Source organism: Rattus norvegicus, chromosome 8 (genome assembly GCF_036323735.1).
Source record: "Rattus norvegicus strain BN/NHsdMcwi chromosome 8, GRCr8, whole genome shotgun sequence".
NCBI classification, from domain to species: domain Eukaryota; kingdom Metazoa; phylum Chordata; class Mammalia; order Rodentia; family Muridae; genus Rattus; species Rattus norvegicus.
This window is the reverse complement of record NC_086026.1, coordinates 50,608,532-50,631,991: the sequence shown is the minus strand read 5'-3', so window position 1 is coordinate 50,631,991 and position 23,460 is coordinate 50,608,532. Positions and strand designations below refer to the sequence as shown.

General features: G+C 43.3%; 1 protein-coding gene across 1 annotated transcript in view; it reads right to left on the bottom strand.

Moving 5' to 3' along the window:
* Positions 1–23,460, bottom strand: part of Mir100hgl (Mir100 Mirlet7a-2 Mir125b-1 cluster host gene like) — a 265,006-nt gene that overhangs the window by 228,918 nt on the left and 12,628 nt on the right. Inside the window, exon 2 of the mRNA XM_063266381.1 lies at positions 8,072–18,673. Within this exon, the coding sequence (XP_063122451.1) occupies positions 17,510–18,511 (1,002 nt within the window). The 5' untranslated portion in view covers positions 18,512–18,673 and the 3' untranslated portion in view covers positions 8,072–17,509. Of the gene's footprint in view, positions 18,674–23,460 lie in introns of the transcript that reaches the window.

The window sequence follows — 23,460 nt, the reverse complement described above, 5'->3', positions numbered from 1 at the left end:
TCCATCTGGTCAACCTTCAATTTTCCTCCTCTTCATACCAACTCTGCTTTAACTTGCTCTGTGGGCTATGAATGATCTTGAATTTCTCTGCTTATGTGTTTATGTTTCATGTTCAGAGGCAGACAATAGATGTGGTAAAGGCCATTACTCATGAGGTGCTTCAAGGGTAATGTGAGAAATGCCCCCATTGCCTGACCCCTCTTAGCATAAGAATTGATGATAAAATTCTGAACTGAAAGAAAAGTTCTGAGAAACAGACTACTTTACTCTGGAGAGCCTTTTTGGAGGAAAAAAAATCTTGGGAAGGGATTTAATAAAATATGCACAATAAAATATATCACACGAAGGAGTACACTGACTATAATTAAGATCACTAATTCACTACTATCATTGCTGCCTCTGAAAATAGCAATACAAACCCAAAATAACAATAACTCACCAAATCCTTGAGTCAACAAACTAGAGGTCTTTTAGCAAATTTCCCATCAGATCCCTTTGCCCTCCCCTGACTTTATTTGAATCAGCTGCAGGCAAGTGGTACCAAGGCAGAGTCATGGAAAGGGAAAAAACACACATAGCAATCAAAAACCCACAGGAGCAATCAAATCATTCTCTGCTTACTCCAGAGTTACCTGTAAGAGAAGTATGCAGCCCAGAGGTACCCAGAACAATGACTCCCGGGGTTCCTTTTGTCAGTAACATTATTCAGAGTCAAGTCCACCGCATCCTGAAGGCACTGGTGAAAAAACAAATTACTTCCTGTGCCCATTCTACTGCGCCACTACCAATGGTTTCCATAGCTGAAGCTTCACCCCTTGTCCATCCCACTAATATTTCTCTTTCATGGTCACCTTTGTCATCCTGCACCTGTCTCTGAACCCCCCAAGGAAAACGCTTCCTAACACTTCCTGGACTTCTCCTAGTTCCTGGGAGAAACTGAAACACAACATGGCTGACTAAAAGAATTTAACACTGATGTCGATTCTACACACACACACACACACACACACACACACACACACACACACACACTGTTCACCCTACTTGACTGTCCGGAGAATTAGAAAACTAGAAACCTGAGACTCACCCTAGTTCCTTCACCTAAATAACACACTCCATCCCCAACAACTAGTCTTGCAAATGTGCCTCACCAGCCCGCCTTGCTTTTCCTATACCTGTATTGCAATCCAGCACAGCCTCTGTTACTTTCGTCTAGATGGTAGCGACATATAAGCCCCCCTTCAATGTTTTAGTTCTTCAGTATTCCAATGTACTCTTCAGTACTTTGTCACATGAACAACAGTGTTCTCTTAAAAAGAGAGAAACATGTTGCTTTTGCTGTTTAAAACCATGCAGTATTTCTTTCTCATTTTCAAAATAAGCATCCATCCCTTTAGAAAAGCATATAGACCCCTTTAGTTGACTCCTGCACACTTCTTGGCCTCAACTTCTGCCAAAGGCTTGGATTCTGTCCGGGTTCCAACTGTTTAGAAATATTAGCATTCCCTGCACATGCTGTCTTTTCCCACAGTTCTTTCCTTTCTGTGCGTTCCTCCATTCCTCTGACCTTTTTATTGTGTTTTCTTTTGTTTTGAAGCAGGGCCTCACTATGTATCCCAGGCTAGCCTTAAACTGCAGTCTGCCTCAGTCTCCTGAATGCTGGCATTTCAGGGGTGAGCCACAAGTCCTCTGATGCTTTGTCTAGGCAGCACCAATTCTTCAAACAAAATAGCCCAAGGGTGACTTTCCCAAACTTTCCCGGTACTTAGGTTCTTTCTTAACCGCAATGCACACCAAAGCACCCATCCTTGGTTTCATTACACAGTTTTGTTCTCCCCTACAGGACCTTGAAACACACATAATGCACTAGATAAGCACTTCTCTTCAAGACAAAACTTTCTAAACCAGGAATGTGTGGTAACCAGAGCAGGACATCCCAACACCCAGCATCAGTTCAGCTTGATCATATGACAGACTTCCCATATCACATGCTATTCACATAGTCTGCTAATACCATATGCATTTCATAGATAAAGAATTGAACTTCGGAGCAAGTGAGCTGTTGTCCCCCTTTTTTTTTTTTTCTGGACTATGGAGAGATAAGTTATGATGCGATTTCTAGCAAACCTCTGAAAACACAGAGACCTACGCCACAGCCCCCACAATTATGGACAGAATAGAAATTACCAGTTTCACAGATGCTCTGTGATGGAGTGAAAATTGACAAAAATACAAATTTTGCCAGAAGAAGGTCTATCTCATACACCTGAATTAAAAAGACGTAAGTGCGGACCCCTTACCTATAATTAGAGGCCTAAAAGCTCAGAGGGCTCAGTGCTTCTCATCTTGCAATGAAGGGAAAGCAATGTCTAAAACGTGACATAATTAATCTACAGAGCACCGCTCAACCCTCCTGAGTCAACAGAGTATTATTGGCTGTTCCATTGTGTAGAGAGACTGGAACTCAGAGCCTATGGGGCTGATAAATCTGAGCATTCCATTCAAAGACCAGTTGAACATTCCAAAGCTGGCCTATGGGTTGTGGTGATGCAGACTGATAGGATATGCAGAAGAGGCAATAGCAGGTGGGTCACAAGTTGAAAGCTGGCCTCATACTCAGCACCCGGATAGGCTGGGGATATGGCTAAGGGGCAGAACATATTTGAAGTCTGGAGTTCAATCCTCAGCACCACCATCGGGGGAGGCTTCTGATACCTCTCCTTACAGATGTTTCATATCATTATATCTGTCTTTATTAAACAAAACAAAAGCAAGCTTATCCAGGAAGCTGAGCTTCATAAGAATCTAGAGGAGACAAGAGGGATGTTAAGAGCCAGGGGGAGCTGTCTTTGGGCACAGTTCAGCCACTGCATCCATCAACTCACACTGCTGGGTTGCTACCACAAGATCTGTAGAAGATCAAACCCCTCACTGAGGAACCAACTCCTAAGTGAAGAATAATTGGCAGTTGGTAGCTACAGATGGAGAGAGGCTGATTCTTCTTTGAGAAAGTGGTTGTGAATATAGAAAGTTGCCTATGCACCAACGGATAGCCCCATGCCCACGCATGTTGGGGGAGCACCAATTTAACTTCGCAGAAGAGGAAGAGCGAGGAGCTGGTGGGAGGTAGAGGGAGGAGAAGAGTTACGAGAAGAAAAGTTAGGAGTCAGATGTGTGGAGGGAGATTCAGGGGACATTGGAGGAGTTAAATGTGATCAAAGATTCATTGCATGCACATATGAAATTCTCAAAGAATAATTTTTTAAGCAATAGTATAGGCTATACTAGAAAAATGGGGAAAAAACCCATAGTAATAATGCAAGTAGAAACCCTGACCCTACTTATGTTTTAAGTAACAGACAAAGTTAATTTTCTGAGTTTGGGTTTTTCCCACCTTAAAATAAACATTTCAAATAAAATGAAACAAAGTGACACCTTGCTACTGGGGAATGACATCTCTGCTCCTGTGTCCGGTAGGCATCGTCAGATTCACTGCTATTCATTAAGAGCTGTTGACATGCCAACTTTGGCCAATTCGCCAAACCGCATATGATTTTCGTTTCTATTTTACAGTGATAATAGCTGTCTGATACAGCTACACAGAAAGATGTCGACATACTAAGACATAAACCGTAAACTGTATTTCTTCTTCTCGTATTAGGTGCCAAGTCTGCCTGTAGGCAGTTTGGGGTGCCAAGAATATCCTTGTAGATTAGATGTGTTTTTAGTTCGTGTGTGTGTGTGTGTGTGTGTGTGTGTGTGTGTGTGTTTAAGGGTAAGAACATGGAGGAGTATCATTTAAACGCCACCTTAGATGCCAGATATGACTGATGAATAAGAGTCTAGGTACTGAATAACCACAATGGGAGAAACTTTGCCAACTACAGACTGGAGAACACGAAGGATGGTCAGTCTCACAAGGCTGTGGGAAAGAGGAGCCCTGGCCTGCTGCTCTTGAGAGAAGCTAGTGTAACCACCACAGAAATCAATATGGAGATTTCCCAAAAACCTGGAAACCAAACTACCATGTAGCTCTGTTTTGCCCCTCTTGGGCATGCACCCAAAAGATTCTGGATCCTCCCAGAGACACATACACATTTGTGTTTATTTCTGCATTAGCCACAAGGGTAAGATTGTGGAACCAGACTTGCTGCCCATCAGTAGAAGAGTGGTCCATATACACAAAGGAATTTTACTCTGCTGTTCAGAATAAGGATATTATGAAATTTAGGAAAGCAGATGAAAACTGGGAAGTATTATGTTAACAGAGTCACCCATTCTCGGGAAGACAAGGCACACCTTCTCTCTTACGTAAAGGTCCTAACTTTGAATGTTTATGTGTGAGTAAATAAGGGCTTGTGAGAACGAGCTAGACTATGAAATCAGATAGGAGACAGGGGTGGGGATGGTGGGGAGATGAGAGGCACTGGGGAAGGGAAGAGGCAAAGGGTGAGTGATGGTGGAAACTCAAGAGAGCTCATGGGAGTGAGAGAGGATGAGGGAGGGAGAGGAGATGGAGAAGGAAGCAGTGGAAAGAAAAAAATTGAAAAATGCCATTATGAACCCTAATTCTACGTAAACTAATTTTTTTAATTAAATAAAAAGTATCTAGGCTCTGAAATCAGAACAATGACATCAAATTTCATCCCAGTATAAACAAGCTATTGGTATTGGGCAAGTCACTTCTCTTTAGAGGTGGAATTTTCCTTATATATGTAGAATAGACAAACTCATAGAGCCCATTTTGAAGAGATGTGGCACACATTAAATAGATTGATGCCTTCAAATGAACACAGATCTGACACTTGGTATGCATTTAAAAAAGATGCAGCCTGTTGCCACCATGTTCTTTAAAGCCACAGTTAATCAGGAAACAGCATCACAGTGGGGAAAGCATGGAGTTGACTCTTCTAGAAGAGTCCTGCTTTGCCATCTTGTTCTACTGATTCACAAACTATGTGGGTCTGTGGGCCTGTGGGTCTGCGGGTCTGTGGGTCTGTGTGATGTTTTGGGTGAGAATTGTCTCAACCAGTTTATTTGTTCGCAAGTCCTGAACTTTGTGTGGTACTGTTGTGGTCAAGGAAGGGTGTGGCACAGTGCTAGAGGACCAGGAAATAGAATGTGGCTAAAACCAGGGGTCACAATATAATCTTCAAAGACATGCCTCTAATGACTCAGGTACTTCCTCTGGCTAGGCCATACCTCCTGAAGATTCCATAACTTCTCAAAACAAAGCCATCAGGTGGGGAACAAACATTCAAAACAAGATCCTGTAAGGGATATTTTGGATTTAAACCATAGCGGTACTCCTCTCTGTAGAGCTTTTCTTATACTCTATTTACACGTCTTTTTGAGGTCATAATCAAGATTTACACACACACACACACCACCACCACCACCACCACCACCACCATCACCACCACCATCACCACCACCACCACCACCACCACCACCACCACCACTACCACGTGGCACCACCACCACCACTATCACCACCATCACCACCACCACCACCACCACCACCACCACCACCACATTGCTAAAACACAACCTCGCATCCAGTTATACACAGACAAAGGTGGTGGAGGGGCATGATAGTTTAATGGTTAAGGCCTCAGATAGAGCTGTATTGCCTGGGGTATAATACCAGACTTGCCTTCTTGAAATTTTTTAAGATTTATTTATTTTATGTATATCAGTAATCTAGCTGTATGTACCCCTGTATGCCAGAAGAAAGCATCAGGTCCTAGTATAGATGATTGTGAGCCACCATGTGGTTGCTAGGAGTTGAATTCAGGACCTCTGGAAGATCAGACAGATCCACCGAGCCATCTCTGCAGACCTAGATCTACCTTTTACTTGGTCAGCTGTACACAATTGCCATGACTCAGTTTCTTCCTCTGTATAGGATTATAATAGTGGAGCATCCACCTCATTGGCTTGTAAAAATGGAATGAGTTAATATATGCAAAATGCTTTGAGGGCTTCCAGGCACAGAACAAGCTATAAATATATTAATTATTATTATTACTATTATTATTATTGTCAGAACACAGTGGTTAAGAGCAGAGTGTTGAACATTTCCAAGTATCTGAAATGCTTTAAAAATCAATTTCTTTGTTTATAAAAATGAGCAGAAAACACCTATTTTTAAGACTTGCCTTATGAAGAAGTAATGTGCAAACATTTTAGCACACAGAAACCAATAAGTTGATTAGCTATTATAATTATTATAATTCAATACTCTCTGCACTAAACGAGTTGGTATTTATTTAATAAAAAATGCTCTGGCCTGTCAGGAACCTTAAGGAATGTTTATTCTTTCCTCCTTACAGCTACAAAGAAGGATGGTGGGGCTTGATGAGTGCATGAGAACTCGGTCAGGCTCCTTCCCATCCTGCCTCCTGCTGTTTGCTCCTTTCCTCCTCTCTGCACAGCTCTGCACTAGGACCAGGAACTCTTCCTCCACACCCCTGAGTCCTTCTCCATATCCCCAGGCACATGATAAACCCTTGGGAATTGCCACTCCACACACCCTGGTTCTGCTCCCTACACACTACACACTCCAACCCTGCAATTGAGCTCTTGACTCACACAGTGTCCCTTCAAAGTCTTACGGCCACACACACACACACACACACACACACACACACACACACACACATATACTTTTCAATCATTTTCTCTTGGACTCACTGGGAGCCAGGATGATGAATTTAGTTCAATGACTTAATCATCTCTACTGCCATCCTCAGTAACTGTAGAGTGAGGATTGATGGTTGTGTCTTACTGATTTGGGCACAGGTACTCCCTGGCTGTCACAGGATGCTTCAGGGACCTTGAGAAACAGCATCCAGGTATAACCAGGGAAGTATGCAAATGTTTTAATACTTTCTTTAGCCTTGTCTCCAAAGCAAACTAGTAGAAAGGATGTTACTATGTGCCTGAAGGGCTGAGTCCCCAGATAGGGCACCGTCGAGATGGGAGTAGATGATGAAGACACTAAGTCCATCAGTAGATGAAGTCATCGGCAAAGGGATAGTGAATGGACCATTTGGAAATGGCGCCTGATTGGAGGAATGAGGCTGATGGGGGCGTGCCTTTGCGGGATGTATATTGTTCTGTTCCCTTCCTGTCTGCTGTCTTTGCTGGAGGATCACCATGAAAAAAGCTGCTGCCTTCCTCTCTCTTTCTCCTCCCTCTCCTCCTCTTCTTCCTGTCCCTCTGCATTTCTCCCATAGCTATCCTGTTCTGCCTCCCTTCAGATGCAACATAATGGAACCATAGACCAGGGTTTGAGACCTCTGTAACCATAAACAAAAATAAATCTTCCCTGCCTGAAGTCATGTTCTTATGGATTAATAGAGAAGGATCCATACCCACACTAAGACAAATGTTCATGAAAGCCCAAAAGACTCAGAGAAACTCTCAGAGCAAAGAGTAGCGATGCTAGCACTCAATATAGTCACCCATTACCTGCCTTTCACCTTTGTACCATCTGCTCCCCAGGGCCAGCCAGAGGAAACATTTATATTCATATGTGTTAGCACAGCACAAGTATTCTATTTTATTGTTAGCTATGGATACTAATCTGTTACACATGTACTTTATAAATTCGTTTATCACAAATGTGTATTTCTCTGTACAAAAACCCAAATAGGATTTGGTACTGCCAATAGCTCCAGATATCACAAGGGGATGTTGTAAGGGATCCCCTGTTGGGGAGGGGGGTCTGTACGAAGGCTTTGCTGTTGAGTCCTTTAGCTTTCTGTCACTTCTTACATCTCACACTTCAAGAGTGTGGATGAAAATGCTCGTTGGAGGCACAAAAGACTCTTTCCTTGAGAATCCATGCAACTTCTTTTCACGATCAAGTCTCTATCTTACAAGAGTCTGCAGAGGTGGCGAGAAGGGCCTTCAAATAGTAAGGCTGTACTGTCTCTCGGAAGAGTGAGCAGATGATACTGGAGAATGGGAATAGGATGCAGTTACATCATTGTTTGACTTGATGCATACCTTTCTCCTGATGAGGCAGCCATGAGACACTTCCACAAGCTAGGGAAAGGGCAATGGGAACAACTTTTGCCAGCTCACAGGAGTACTTGATTAATTAGTGGAGCACTTGATCTTATTTAATTTAAAGTCTGTGTGTGTGTGTGTGTGTGTGTGTGTGTGTGTGTGTGTGTGTGTGTGTGTGTGTGTGTGTGTTTTGATATTGGTGTTCATAGTCCAGGCTGGCCCTAATTCAGAATGATCCCCCTGCCTCAGCCTCTTGAATGCTACACAGTATGGTTAGAAATTTTTCTCCATAAAATCTTACTGGCACAGGATCCTCATCAACCCAAGACCCCAGAACAACTGTGCTCAACACTGTATTGTGAACCTTGGGATAGGCTCACTATGATATCATAAGAGTGGACATTACCTGCAAGAAACCATGACATGGTGTTGAACCTATTAACATTCCCTTGCAGAGGAGCGGGTAAGACATCAGACACTTGCCAGAGATTTCAACTGCCCTCTACCTTCCCCAGCTCCTGTGGTCTCAGGACATATAGGAGTGGAAGGCTTACTGGAAGTGGGGACCCCATCAAGACAGCCTTTAGGAGGACTGTCATTGCCCATGCCTAGGTATGACCTCTAAGTGATCCAGTTGTTCTGGGATCACTTCATTGGCTCACCAAGTTGTCCTTGGGTAGAATTTTTCCTTTGGTCTGTTGTTGCCAAATCTATCTGTAGCAAATAGATTCCCTAAGGAAAGTCATGTGACACCATTCAAAGTACAAATAACTTTTGCTGGTTGAGCTAAAATTCTTGAGGTTCAAAAGAAGAACAAGATCATAGAACATAATTCCAGAACTGGAAAAATCTTGACAAAGTGATGCAAGTCAGGGCACAGCATGTTGTAGGAATAGTGCTCAAGAAATTGGTATTAACTGCAGCTAGGGATAGAAGTCAGTAGCAAATCCTACATTTAGCATGCCTGAGGGCCCTGGGTTCAGTCCTCAAAACCAAGAAAGAAAAGCAACCTTGGCCTAACAGCAACAGTCCCAGCGCAGTATAGAATAGAAGGAAGAGAGTCATTTCCTTTGCTGTGTGCTTGAACCACAGCATCTTTCTCTAGATAAACACACCTTCCACATAGGTTGCTCAACTCCATTTGATGGCCTTTATCAGAAAGTTAGACCTATGTTAATTATCTTTTCTTGATGTCATTCAGAACAGTCAAAATGATTACCAACCAGAGAATCTTGGAGACAGGAAGAATGTCTGCTACACATCAACCTTAAATGCTCTAGGGAAACGCCAAGGGGAAGCTTTTAGGGGTGAAAGGTTTTGTGTAGCCCACACTGCTCATAATCCTCCTGCCTCCACATCCCTGCACTGTGACTGCAAGCTTCAGCCACCACACTTGTCTTAAGTAGCTGCTCTTTAGACAGGCATAGGCCATATTAGTGATAAAGGAGCAGAGAAGGATGATGTAAGGCATGTGGGAAATGGACTGTCAAAGCATGATGGGAATGATCTCCTGAGTTGAAGATAATACGAACCAGAGCATCTTCATAGTGATATTAAATTCTTCAAAGTGAAATCTCATTCATTTGAGTCACACTGATTCAGAATGGACGATAATCCAAACCAGACGGTGTAACTTACTTTTGTACTGCCAGGAAGGGGGAGAAATGATTTTAGCACTTTAGGAGTGATGGCTTCCATGCAAATAAATGTCATGTTAAAATTTTTGAGCACTCACAAAGAAATTACATGAAAATTCTAAGTGGCAAGTTACTCATTAATTGTGCACACAACCCAGAGGAGAGCGGAGAACTGGACAGAGTGGGTTCCAGCATTGCTTGGACCCTTCATATCTGTAAGAGGTCAGAAAAACCACTTGTCCCCCTGAGCTACCATGTTTCTGATATTATCAAAAGGACACTTTGCTCCTATGTTATGGAACAACTGCTTTAGAAGTCTCCATAAAGTTTTGCATAATAACTAAAAGAAGTGCCATGCAAGTATGAGGAATTGAATTTAGATTCCTGGAACTCACCAGAAGAGTAGCCATGGAGGAATGCTTCTGTAATTCAAGTGCTAGGGAGGCAGAGGCACTGGAGTTCATTGAGCAGTCAGCCTAGCCAAAATGATGAACTCCAGGCTCAGTGAGAGATCCTGTCTCAAAAGATACAATGGAGAGTAATTGAGAAGACACCTGATGACTTGTGCAGCAGTGTGGGTGGGGGGGGGGTAACCAAGAAACAAACACACACACACACACACAGACACACAGACACACACACACACACACACACACACACACACACACACACACACACCAAATAAATCTAACAAACAAGAAGAGACTGAGCCACACGTATCTCTTCCAGAATGTAATCTGAGACATCCTCACCAAGGAATGCTGACATTCAACTCAACACTGTTCAAAGCGTAAGCAAGCTAGCAAGCCAGCAGACGTTTACGGACAGTAAAGAGCCTCCTTCCTGTTCTCTGACTATCTTAGCAGATGGAGTGGGTCCCAACTTGCCTGTTCTTACTAATTTGTCTTTACTGTGAGGAAACAAGCACATTGTTTGTAGGAGAGAAGCTTGTCAGTGGTTAGTCTTCTCTCGGAATAATTCAAGCTAAACTTCTCTTTTAACTGTAGTATTTGCTCAAGTTTTCCACCAGTTACTTTTGTTATTGTTGTGAGCAGAAGATATGACAAAGAAGCAACTTGAAGAGGGAAGGGTTTTTTGTGGCTTATAATTCAAGTCGTTCTTGTGGGAAGGTGTAGAGGAGCATGGGGCAGCTGGTCGCACCTTGTCTCTGCTCTGGAAACAGCTACAGATTCTGGTACATGGCTCCCTTTCTCCTCTCACTTAGTCTGAGACTCAGTCCACCAGATAACACAGCGCATATTTACCGCTGCTTTTCCCTCTTCGAGTGACCCTTTCCAAAAACATGGTCATAGACTCAGGGAGTGACTCTAAGTCCAATCGAGCTGATGCTGAAAACCGGCCAGCAAAAACTAGAACCCATTCCATGTGTACGTAAGTTTCTGATAATATTAGCATTCAGTGGTGGCTGCTGTGATATTAGTCCTGTCTCTCAGAGAGGTGAGCCTCTTCGTCTAATGAAGGAGAAAAGGTGAGGAAAAATACATGAGATTTAAATCACAGAGAGAGAGAGAGAGAGAGAGAGAGAGAGAGAGAGAGAGAGAGAGAGAACCTGGTTGTTATTTCCTTTAAACTTTTTTTGTTAAATGAGGAGTTTCAGCCAAATCTTGATGTCTAAGTGTGTGCGTCACTTTCTCTACCTATGAAGTCATAGGACAATCTCCGATGCACAGTAAAAATGTCAGAACTTGAATAAAAAACTGGCGAGCAAAACTTTACCTAGAGACTATTTGCAATTAATGTTCAGTTTAATGCAGAAACCAGGTAGTACAAAGACTATAAAAATGTTTGTTTTTAGCTGAGGAGAGACAGGGAAAGATTCTCGGTTAGTTTTATTTCGAAGAAAACTACATTTTCTGAAAGCTTTTGTTTATATAAAATATCCAGGGGCCAAAGAGACAGCTCATCTGGTGAAGGTGCTTGCTGCTTGGTTTGATGATCTGACTTTGATCTGCCAGGACTCACAGGTTGGGAGGAAAGAACCAGCGCTCAAACATTGTTGTCTGACCTCTACATGTATGACATGGCACACACAATCCCATCCAATGCACACATGCATAAACTCATACATAAATAAATATAATTTTTAATCCATAAGGTATTAATAATAAGAAAACCAGTTTCCTTTTTCTTTCTTTATTTTTACTTATTTGATTTTGAGACAAAGTCTTATTATATACTTCTGGCTATCCTGAAACTACCTATATAGCCCCTCAAACTCACAGAGCTCTGCCTGCCTCTGACTTTAGAGTGCTTGGATTAAAGGTGTATGCCATCACACCTGGCATAAACCCATTTTTCTTATTGTTTCTTCCTGATATTGTTTTCTTCTTCCTGTGTGATGGTCCCTAAATGACAGGCCCATGGTCTTGTCCATGTGTTCCCTCCCATGTGTTACATAACTTTCACATTTATTATGTATGATATGAAGGTGTATTAAGCTACATTTATCTGACAATTCCCCCATCTAGCAAGACTTAGCTTGATTGTAGCTAATAAAGTGTTCACTCAAAAAATAGTCCATTCTCACAACCCCAAACCATCAACCGATTAGAGGCTACACAAAGAAAACACTTCATACCTCTGAGTTCTATCTCAAATATTCACATCTCTTACTTCTGTCAAAATCTTCTGTCTAAACATCAAAAGGACAATATTCTGAGTGCATGAAGAGGTTTCCTGTTTGGTTTTTCCATGGCTCTCAGTAGGCACTCCACTTGCTTGTGACAAAGAAACCAGAACTCATTTATTAGAGGACTCTGAGAAGCCAACCACTTTAAAGAGTCACATAACCCTTATCTTCCCTCGGCCTTTCAAGCACCCACTTCCACAGAAGAGCTTCTGCCCTCAGCCAAAGAAGTACCTATTCTTGTTCAAGTATCATCAAAGCTCATATTAATGAAATTTTGATGATGTTTAAAGACTTTTCGTTGATTCAATATAGATTCCTATGACGACTGCATGACCAGCAATGTTCTCAGTGCCAAGGATTAGCATAGAGTGAACAAAGCAGCCCCTGTGCACACAGGCCTGTCCTCTTTCACCTCACATTGTAGAGCAAAGTGGGGAAAACCAGTCAACAAGAAAATTAAGCATGCGGAAATTGATAGAAGTGTGTTTCACAAGATAGTATGGCAGGGGACCAAGACAGTAAGGGAGAAGAGAGATTCTACAAACAACAAAATAGAAAAAAAAAGGCAGTAACACCAGTTCTCCATACATGTGACCACTCTGAGGTGGATAAAATAGCAACCATTACTTCTGTTAATGATCTTTCTAGAAGATATAACAACCAGGCTAATGTACAAAGAATAAGAAGAGCACTAGTGATAATAAATAACATATATTGGGCACCAAGCATTCTATTCAGCAAGTCTAAGTTTGCCTTGGAACCCTTTCAAGCCCAGAGAAGCTAATGTTTAGTTTGAACCAATAAGAAAAAGGAGACAACACAGTCTAGTCTGAAATCACAAAGTTAGTGACAGCCCTATGGGACTCTGGGCTCCCAGCTCATGACGTTAAGCTAACCCTTTGTTAGCTAAGTACAGCTAACAGACTTAGTAAACATCTCTAAGAGCTGTGTGGGGTTTATTGTTTTCTACAAAAGAGTGAGCCTGGTGTAGAGGCACATGCCTATAATTCTAGTACATGCACGTGGATGAATGAGGATGAATAGTGCAACTATAAGGATACAGGAAACCTTCTCTAAAAGACAAACACAACACAACACAACACAACACAGCAAAACAAAAACCAAGCTTGAACTTTGGTGGTACAGGCCTGAAAGCACTTGAGGGTTGGAGATAAGAAGACAAAGAGTTCAAGGTCATATTTAGCTAAATAAATTGCTCAGCCTGAGCTATGTAAGACCACATCTCAAAAAAATAGAAAGAAGAAGAAAAGGAAGGAGGGGGAGGAAGAGGAGGAGGAGGAGGGAAAGGGGAAGAAGGGGAAGGGGAAGAAGGGGAGAAGAGGAAGAAAGGGAGAAGAGGAAGGGAAAGGGAGGGAGAAAGGAAGGAAGGAGAAAGAGGAAGAGGAGAAGGAGGAAGAGAAGGAAGGAAGGAGAAGGGGAAGGAGCAGAAGGCAAGGAAAGGGAAGGGATGGAAGGGAAAGGAGGGAGGACAAGGAAGGGTGAGGGAGAGGAAGGGAAAGGAGGGGGAGGGAAGGGGAGCCATTTAAACTCAACCATTTCACTTCACTGCACATTTCAGTGGACTCTGTGCTCTTGGGAAGCAAGCAATCTACATTTCATAGCTTCCTTGAGTGCGTTCTGGAACTTCATGCTTCAGCTAAAAGAAGCCATTGTGATCACAAAGTCGAAGGAAGACAAACCTACAGAATGAAGCCTGAGCTCAATAGGAAAGATATATGCACTGATTAGACCAAGGTTACTGGAAGAGATTTAAGAACAGTGAACATCAAGTCAGTCCTGTGTCCCCTGAGCGTCCTACAACCAGGACTGTCAACTCAACGACAAGAGCCAGGGTCCTCGGGAAGACATCAATACAGGCATAAAAGCTGACATGACAACTTACTTCTTAGCAACATAGAGCAAAAAAACAAAGCCCTCCAATTCCATGCTGTGCCCAAGCAATTTAATTACATTTTAACTATTTGCATCACTTTATTCCAGAAATGATACGACAGAGTAGATGCATGAGGATGGAAAAAGAAGAAAAATTATACATAATACCATATAATAAGAACAGGAATTGAGCAAATACAGAAACAATAACATAGACTGTAATGACTGCCATGCACATGAGAGCATGATCGTGGTGCCATTCAATTTCAGCCTGAGACTGGAGGAACACTGTGTGCCACCCAGATTATGTCTATAGACTTCGTTTAAAAAGTACTCCAATGAAATGTCACCTCCCCCCACACACCATCTTGTCCAGCTGTGACTGAAGGCAAAAGAGAGTTGAGCTCTGTTCTGTAGGCGGCAAAATGGAGTGTGCAGAATGCGGACCGAACGGTCTCTGTACTGGCTGTTCTAAGGAATGATGATGCCGGGTTGAAGAGTGCGTGGAGGAAGCTGACCGACAGCAGGAACTTCAGAAATGATGGCTGCCCTTAGGAAGATGGAGATGGAGAAGATGGTGGTAGAGAGGGATAGGGAGGAAGTGGGAAAGGAAGGAAACCTCCTCGAGACAGTTCTAGGAGTCACTCATGACGTCATCCCGGGATGTCATTCTGTCTCCTACCCTTCTCTCTAAAACTGAGAAAATATCACTTCACAGGCTTAATATGAAGACAAGTTGTGACAACAGGTGAGAAAGCATGCTGTGAACGCGGAGCCTTTTATGAAAATAAAATCATGACTGAGCATTGCTCTGAGGGCTTGCAAGGCTGTGCATGACCTTCCTTTGTGGGGGATTATCTGGGCAAGCACTGATGACGTAACAACTCCTGACCTATCCACAGTGCTCTAGAAATATCCGTTCTGTGCTTCCTATTGGCTCTTCCCAGTCTTCACCTGAGGGCACCCACTGTTCATGTTCCAAGACCCAGTCCTTCTCTGGGGCAGCCACATCTCCCCTGCCCCTCCCTGGCTCACAGGGCTCTATCGACAGATGATTCCTTGCTTACCACTGTTCAACCTGTGAATGCCTTATTTCATGATGCTACACAAGCATAAACACGCCCACAAGAAACCATGGGTAGAGCTTTGAACTTTGCTTTTCATCCAAGGTAGGAATTAGAAGTCTGAGAGCCTCTCCTGACCTTCAGCGGAGAAAACAAATGGCAACTCCCAGTAGAACCTGCAAGTGGGCAGCCGATTCCGCACCATGCTGTGCTGTTGACTCCTCCCATGTCTGTTGCTAGGTACACCGGATGCGTTTTTCAACTTGTGATATTTTCAACCTACCACCGACCGGCTTATCAGGCTGTTAATGCCATTGTAGGTTGAGAAGCATTGGGTTTTTTTCCAAAATAATGACACTGTTAGCATTTCAGCTTTCCTGTCTAGACCATGCCACTTGGCTGTAAACTCCTTGGATGTGAGGATTACAGATGTGACATGTAGCCTACTGCCTGCATATATAAGGAATTCAGTAAATGTTCAATGGATCATGAAGAAACAGAAGTGGATACAGGATGTCTAAGATCACCTGCATGTATCTCTTTTCTCTGATACCGTTATGGTACTTAACTGATTGCCATTCTTTCTTGAACTGAGCACAGGACACCCGTCCCCTCCACTGGAGCTAAAATGTGCTAGAAATTGTGCTTAAAGCTATGCTAGTTCAAGTTTCAAAGACAAATTCTAGAACGCTTAGCAACATTTTAAAAAGCATTGTGTTTGGATCTAAATTTTTCCATCTAAGAACATGGATGAGGGTTCAATAAATCAGTTTAACAAACATTTATCTTGAGCCATGTCCTTTCCTCTAAGTCTTTTACAACTTTGCATAGTTCAAAAGAAATGAAATCCTTCTATTGCCCCTTCATTTGTTCATAAATCATTACTATGTTGGTTTAAATGAGCCTCTTAAGATGAAAAAAATTCCCTCACTGAAGTTGTTAAAAGCAGATTTTCCTCTTAGACACAGAGGCCATTTTTGGCAGAAGAGAAACCTAAGCATCCTTAGATAGTATGACCTCTTAATCTATCCTGTTTGAAGTCTTTGATTAAATACAATTCCCTATAACATGTCTGTGTTTTCTAAGTGTATATAAGATTGCAGTGGGCCATTCAAAGTCACTCAGCAAGTGAGATATCAAGACCTTCGGACATTTACCACCAAATAATGAGAGGCAATTGGTAATTTAGTCATCTCCAGAAGAATGGCAAAGGAAAACAGCTCGGTCTGCCCAGTTCAACTATCACCCAACAAATGACCTTTCTCCTGAGCTTTAGAAACATCTTTTGCTTTACAAGCGGTGGCAGCATTGAACAGAGAGTCCTTAAAACAAGGTTGTATAGAGACAATAGCCAACTGGATGCCAGCCAACCTTACATATGGATATTCCCATAAAGATAAAATATGACAGGTAATTGGCTAAAGTCATAAGAGCAAAATATCTTAAACAAATGTAGTCCATGACAGTCAAATAACACAAGCAGAATATTTTTCTCTGGAAGGCAACTCGGTAATACCTGGGGGAGGAATGTAGAATGTCTAAAGGAAGAGTTAGTGATTGTGTCCTCAGAGGGTTCTATTTTCCTTTGCCCATGAGCTTTGTGAAATTCCTTTCAAATGACCTGTCTTCAGACACGCCAAAGGCCCTGCAGGTGATGCACTGATGGGATGGAGTTCTCCACTAAATTCCCATTCAGAAGTCACCCTAAATAAAGGATTTGCCTCACATACTTATGATTTGTACAAGATCACAGTGGTCAGACACTTGGTTCTGCAGCTGTTGGAAGTGACACTTGTCCTGTGTCAAATAACAGTGGATATAACCAAACCAGGTCTGGGATTTAACTCAATTTACTCTTTGTCTAAGTTCCATTCACTAAGGTGGAATTTCTTCTGCATGTTTTCCATGAATGAAGGGCCCTCAGAGCAAAAGCACTATTCTTAAATTCTACTGAAACACACACACACAAAATTCATGCACACACACTCACATGCACACATTTAAAGACTAGTTATATTTTGCTTTATTGAGGAGAATTTTTTTTGAGGGTGCAGCGAACTTTATTGATGGTATTCAAGAGAGAAGGGAGGGCTCCCCAGGCCCCTCCTGTTGTTATGGGGTCTGGGATGGAATTGTGAGGGAGATGCTCAGTGTTGGGGGGCTGAGTTGGGATGGGGACTCCTCAGCAACTGAGGGCCTCTCTCTTGCTCTCAGTATCCTTGCTGGGCTGGGTGGTCCAGGGTTTCTTACTCCTTGGAGGCCATGTAGGCCATGAGGTCCACCACCCTGTTGCTGTAGCCATATTCATTGTCATACCAGGAAATGAGCTTCACAAAGTTGTCGTTGAGAGCAATGCCAGCCCCAGCATCAAAGGTGGAAGAATGGGAGTTGCTGTTGAAGTCACAGGAGACAACCTGGTCCTCAGTGTAGCCCAGGATGCCCTTTAGTGGGCCCTCGGCCGCCTGCTTCACCACCTTCTTGATGTCATCATACTTGGCAGGTTTCTCCAGGCGGCATGTCAGATCCACAACGGATACATTGGGGGTAGGAACACGGAAGGCCATGCCAGTGAGCTTCCCGTTCAGCTCTGGGATGACCTTGCCCACAGCCTTGGCAGCACCAGTGGATGCAGGGATGATGTTCTGGGCTGCCCCACGGCCATCACGCCACAGCTTTCCAGAGGGGCCATCCACAGTCTTCTGAGTGGCAGTGATGGCATGGACTGTGGTCATGAGCCCTTCCACGATGCCAAAGTTGTCATGGATGACCTTGGCCAGGGGGGCTAAGCAGTTGGTGGTGCAGGATGCATTGCTGACAATCTTGAGGGAGTTGTCATATTTCTCGTGGTTCACACCCATCACAAACATGGGGGCATCAGCGGAAGGGGCGGAGATGATGACCCTTTTGGCCCCACCCTTCAGGTGAGCCCCAGCCTTCTCCATGGTGGTGAAGATGCCAGTTGACTCCATGACATACTCAGCACCAGCATCACCCCATTTGATGTTAGCGGGATCTCGCTCCTGGAAGATGGTGATGGGCTTCCCGTTGTTGACAAGCTTCCCATTCTCAGCCTTGACTGTGCTGTTGAACTTGCCATGGGGAGAGCCATACTGGGACATGTAGACCATGTAGTTGAGGTCAATGAATGGGTCGTTGATGGCAACAATGTCCACTTTGTCACAAGAGAAGGCAGCCCTGGTAACCAGGCGTCCGATACGGCCAAATCCGTTCACACCGACCTTCACCATCTTGTCTATGAGACGAGGCTGGCACTGCACAAGAAGATGCGGCTGTCTCTAGAACAGGGAGGAGCAGAGAGCCGAGGAGAATTTTTTTGACATAGCTCTGTATTGATCCAAAGAGGTTGTAATGAGACATTGCCTTAATGGGCAGTGGAGTGGAAGAAGTTTCTGGAAGGAAAGTGATCATGTATAAAAGTTTGATGATCAAACTGTAGAGAAAGAACCAAAGTAGTGACAAAGGAAAAGCCAGGTTATAGAAAGAGAACCGTGTAGTTCCTAAAAAAAGTGAAAATATACATCACAGATGTGGACGGTGGAGTCTGTAGAATACAAGGGAATATTGAGCAATTGAGGTTCCCAACATAGAATGTTATGGATGTGAAGTAGAGTGTTCCCTAGAAGAAAGTCTTTAATATCTCTGTAGTATTGGTAGAAGAGGGTTTCCCCGTAGAAAGAAGCCTGGTTGGAACATGACATAGATCGGCCTCCACTTGTGGTAACATCATCTTATCTTGGTGGTTCTGGGATGGGTTGTGTGAATGAAAAGTCCTCGTTGGGGGGTTGGGGATTTAGCTCAGCGGTAGAGCGCTTGCCTAGCAAGTGCAAGGCCCTGGGTTCGGTACCCAGCTTCGAAAAAAGAAAAAGAAAAGTCCTTGTTGGAAGACATTCTGTCCCCACCAGCAACTTCAGCCTTCCTACTGTCTTCATTGGCCCTTGATCCCTTGCTTTCCTCCTTTTCTGAACAGGTCACTCTATCTAAACATCATGAACACCAAGGTCAAACCCCCAGGTCAAACACCGTGGAGTGGAGTCTGAGGCTGCCAAGTCAGGCTTTTGGAGATGAGCTGGGAACTCAACAGGAAAGCAAAGCCATGAAGATGGGATTGAGTGAGGCTAATGGCTGAGTTCAGAGGACGGGGTAAGAGAGAGATGCAGGGGATGGTGAGACGGGATAGACCTGGCGAGGGTGTTAAAGAAACAAAAAGGGGAAAGTTTTTCTTATAGTCATTCTTCTCTCCATCCCACAAACACAGGTTTAAATCACGTTACCATTCACCCCATTCTGCATTATCCTGGAGTGTGTCACAACATTTGGGGAAATCAGTAGCATCAATTAGATGGGGTTTGAGGAAAGCAAGAAAAGAGGGCAAGTTACTTCTCCCAGCTTTCCCACAGTGCTCTGGCCACATTTGGTCATGCCTCCTGACAGCTCCTGTTGACACTGCTCTTCAACGTTCATCCATCCTGCAGGACTCAGTCCTTCTCTTTCCCCATCTCCTGTGTTTCCCAGCCCTGCTAGTCTTCACCTACAGATGGTTCTTGAGTTATGATTGTTCGACTTCTGAATTCTCTTGACTTCTTAATGCTTCAGGGGATCTGACCCACTCTTATAGCCATCTTGAGCACATGTGAGGGTACACACACACACACACACACACACACACACACACACACACGCCAACATATATGCACAGATACAAACAGATAAATAAAAATAAATCTTTTAGAAAGGTAGTTGAATGGAACAATGAAAGTTCTGATTATCTCCACCATACCTTAAAATGTTCTCTTCACATCAGAATTTAGAAATCAACAGGAACAATTTCTGGCTCCCATACAGGATTGAAGAATCATGGGACCACAGAAGGCCAGTGACATGAGGACCCCCACCATACAGCTAGAACAGGCTTACTATCCAGGCTCTAGATTTTTCTTCCTCTTCATTGCCTGGCTTGCCTCTTGTTTGAATCAAAGCATAAAGCAACAAAGCTGCCTCAAGCAGCCTTTTGGCAGAGATCTACTTCTGTTGGGGGTGAATGTGTTGAGCCCCAGTGGCTAAGAATAGCTCCAAGCACCTTGGAAGGAGGACCGGTTTCTAAAGAAATTCCCACGTAGGGAATGTGCCTCCTTCTTACTGGCCCATCTGTCACTATGAATCTCCAGTAACACTTCAGAGATGGTTCAATACATGGAAACATACCGAAGGTATTATATATGCCAGAGACATTTTATATTTCCATTAAAAACTCTCAGCCTCGCCAACAGAAAACTCTCATTCCCAAATGGGGTGCATTTCAGCAAGTGACTGATGGATTAAACTGAAAGAACTCTCTAAGGAAGAAGAGTTGCAAAAGAGAACGGAAACACGCCAGGAAAAGAGAGAAAGAAATTGCAAGCAATCCCAGAAGACAGGGTCGAGTTCTCGGATTCTACACTGATTTACAAGACCTAAACCTTGCACACTTCAGCTTTCAACTCACATCATTCTTCTCAATTTGTTTTCTAAAGCAGATAACCAAGTGAAGAGGCTCTCAATGCACAGGTATGTCATTCTGTATGGGTATGCAGTGTGGATGTTTCTACGACCATCTTTGGGAAGGACTTCTTGGATCTTCCCTTTTTCATGTCTTTTGCAGACTTCACTGAGCTTAGGGTTTTCATGGCTTCACAGGTGGCCAGCCCTAAAGGAAACGTGTATTTCAAGGAAAACCTTTCTCAAGTTTGCCAGTCAACATGAGAATCTCATAAAATACCATCTTAGAAGCAGTTTGTTGTGTGTCTATAATGAAAAGGACCAAGTCCTAGAGCTCCAGGAAATGGAGCAGCTGTTCACAGCAATAATTCTCCTGAAAAGTGAGTATAGCTTGAAGCCTCAGAGAGGTTTAAGTGTACCTTTGACAACCACACAGCCAGAAAAGAGGTACCTTGAAAACTACTTGGGTAACTCCTCCTCTTCCCATTTTTCTGAAATTATTCCTGCCCCAAGTGTCTTCAGCCATTGAAAATCCCAGGTTACAGTTCAGCTGCTATGTAGCTTGGTCTGATGCTAATATTGGGTCATGGTGTCCCTTCGCAAACACAGCCCTCCAACTGATAAGTGCTCAGCAGACACAATGGTAGAGAATAGTCACAGTGTGGCATTTTGTAAAGGCAATATGTGGTCACAATAGTTGATACTAAAAATGAAGTGACAAATGGTAGATATATGTGGGCATAATGCATTCACTTCTCAGTTTCTCACGTTGTCCTTTTATTTTGATAGTATAATTGCTATTCATTGACTGTTGTACTGACCTTATAATAATTCTTCCCCAGGAGTTTCATCACTCCACATATTTGATTACTCCTCAATCTCCACTTTCTCCTCACACATGCCTGGGTCTCTAATAACCATCAGGATGGCTAGAACATAACAGGGAGCCAACCTTGTATCCTCACCTCCAACTTTATTCTGATCCATGCCTAGCTCACGAATGGCCCTCTAGGAATGACTAGAACACGGTGGAGAGATGATGGCCTTGCTCTTTGTCATGAACTGAGCGTATTGTGTGTTCCCCAACTCGGGTCTCATTCATTTGCTTGGTTTTCATCTTTGTTTGAGACCAGACCTCACTCTGGAGCTCTGGCTGGCCTGGAACCTACTGTGCAGCCCTATCTGGCAACAGTCTTTCAGTGCCAGCCTTCCAAGTACTGTGATTACAGGCATGAGCCACCATGACTGCCTGGGTGCTAAGGTTCTATAGAGTGTCAATGCACTTCCCAAGTCATCCTGTGCTTCCTGTCAAAGGTTTATAGCCTGGGTTAAATGAAGATCAAGGAGCTTAAGGTCTGCATCTCACTACCTTTCTCTCAGCAGCCTTGGGATATGATTTTTGTGCTGATAAACAATACACTGTGTTAGTCACACCTTCACTGCCCTTTCAGTACAAGAGCTCCCCATCTATCAAGTTCAAGTGTATTCAATAAGCTAATTTTTCATTATTATGGCCTAATCTTCTAAGAAAACTGGGATTCTGCTCATTAATGCTGCAAATGAATTTAGTTTAAATAAATATCTGTAACGTTATTGTACCCTTCTGTCTTAGACTTTCTATTGCTTTGAAGAAACACCATGACAATGACAACCATGTTTGTTTGTTTCTTTTTCTAGAAAATGTTTGCCTGTATAAAGCACTGGCTGTCCTGAAACTTGCCTTTTAGACCAGGCTGACCTTGAACTTCCCTTGCCTCTGGCTCCCAAGTGCTGTGATTAAGGGACCACCACGGACAGCTGACCACAGCAACTCTTACAAAGGAAAACATTTAACTGGAGCGAGCTTACGGTTCAGAGGTTTTGTCCATTGTCGTCATAGCGGGAGCACCGTGGCATAGAGGCAGTCATGGTGCTGGAGAGTAGCTGAGAGTTCTCTATCTTGATCCACAGGCAGCAGGAAACTGTGAGCCACAGTGGGCATAGACTGAGCATGTCAAACCTCAAAGCCTTCCCCCACAGTGACACACTTCCTCCAATAAGGCCACACCGCCTAGTAGTGCCACAAACACTGAAACATGTAAGTAATAGGAGCCATACCTACTCAAACACACCTTCCTACTCTACTAATAGAGATCGCAGCTAATTGTATCATTTATAAAATTTTGCAAATTCCATCATTCTTTATTGCAAAAATAGTCTTGAGTCTTGATCATTCTGGATTTTAGGAGCCTTAGCAGGTTATCCTCTAGTCCACTCAGACTCCCTGTAATTATTTGTTCTTCCAAAGAATTCAGGCAGAATAACTTTTCTTCCTGGACTAATTATATTCCTATCTATCTGTAAGAGGGGCTGCAGACCCCACCACCATCACCCATCACCAGTGTCTCAAATCAGCAGTAACAGAGCCATGTGCGTTACAAACGATATTATACTATACTGATTAAAAAGAAGGCTGACCTTAAGCAGGTAGTGACATATTAATCTGTTAGTAAGTTCAGGAGGAAGAATTCAACCCTGGTCCTTCCATGTCTCAGTACATGTCTCCGCTGCAAACTCACTATCTACTTCCTCTGGTGTTGGGGACATGCTGTCTCCAGCAGACACATGTTCCTAAGTGCCTGGCTTCCTCTCTCCCTCCTGATAAATCCATCATCTTCAGAATTCCTTCCAAACTAGGCAGACAATGATATCTGAGGCAGAG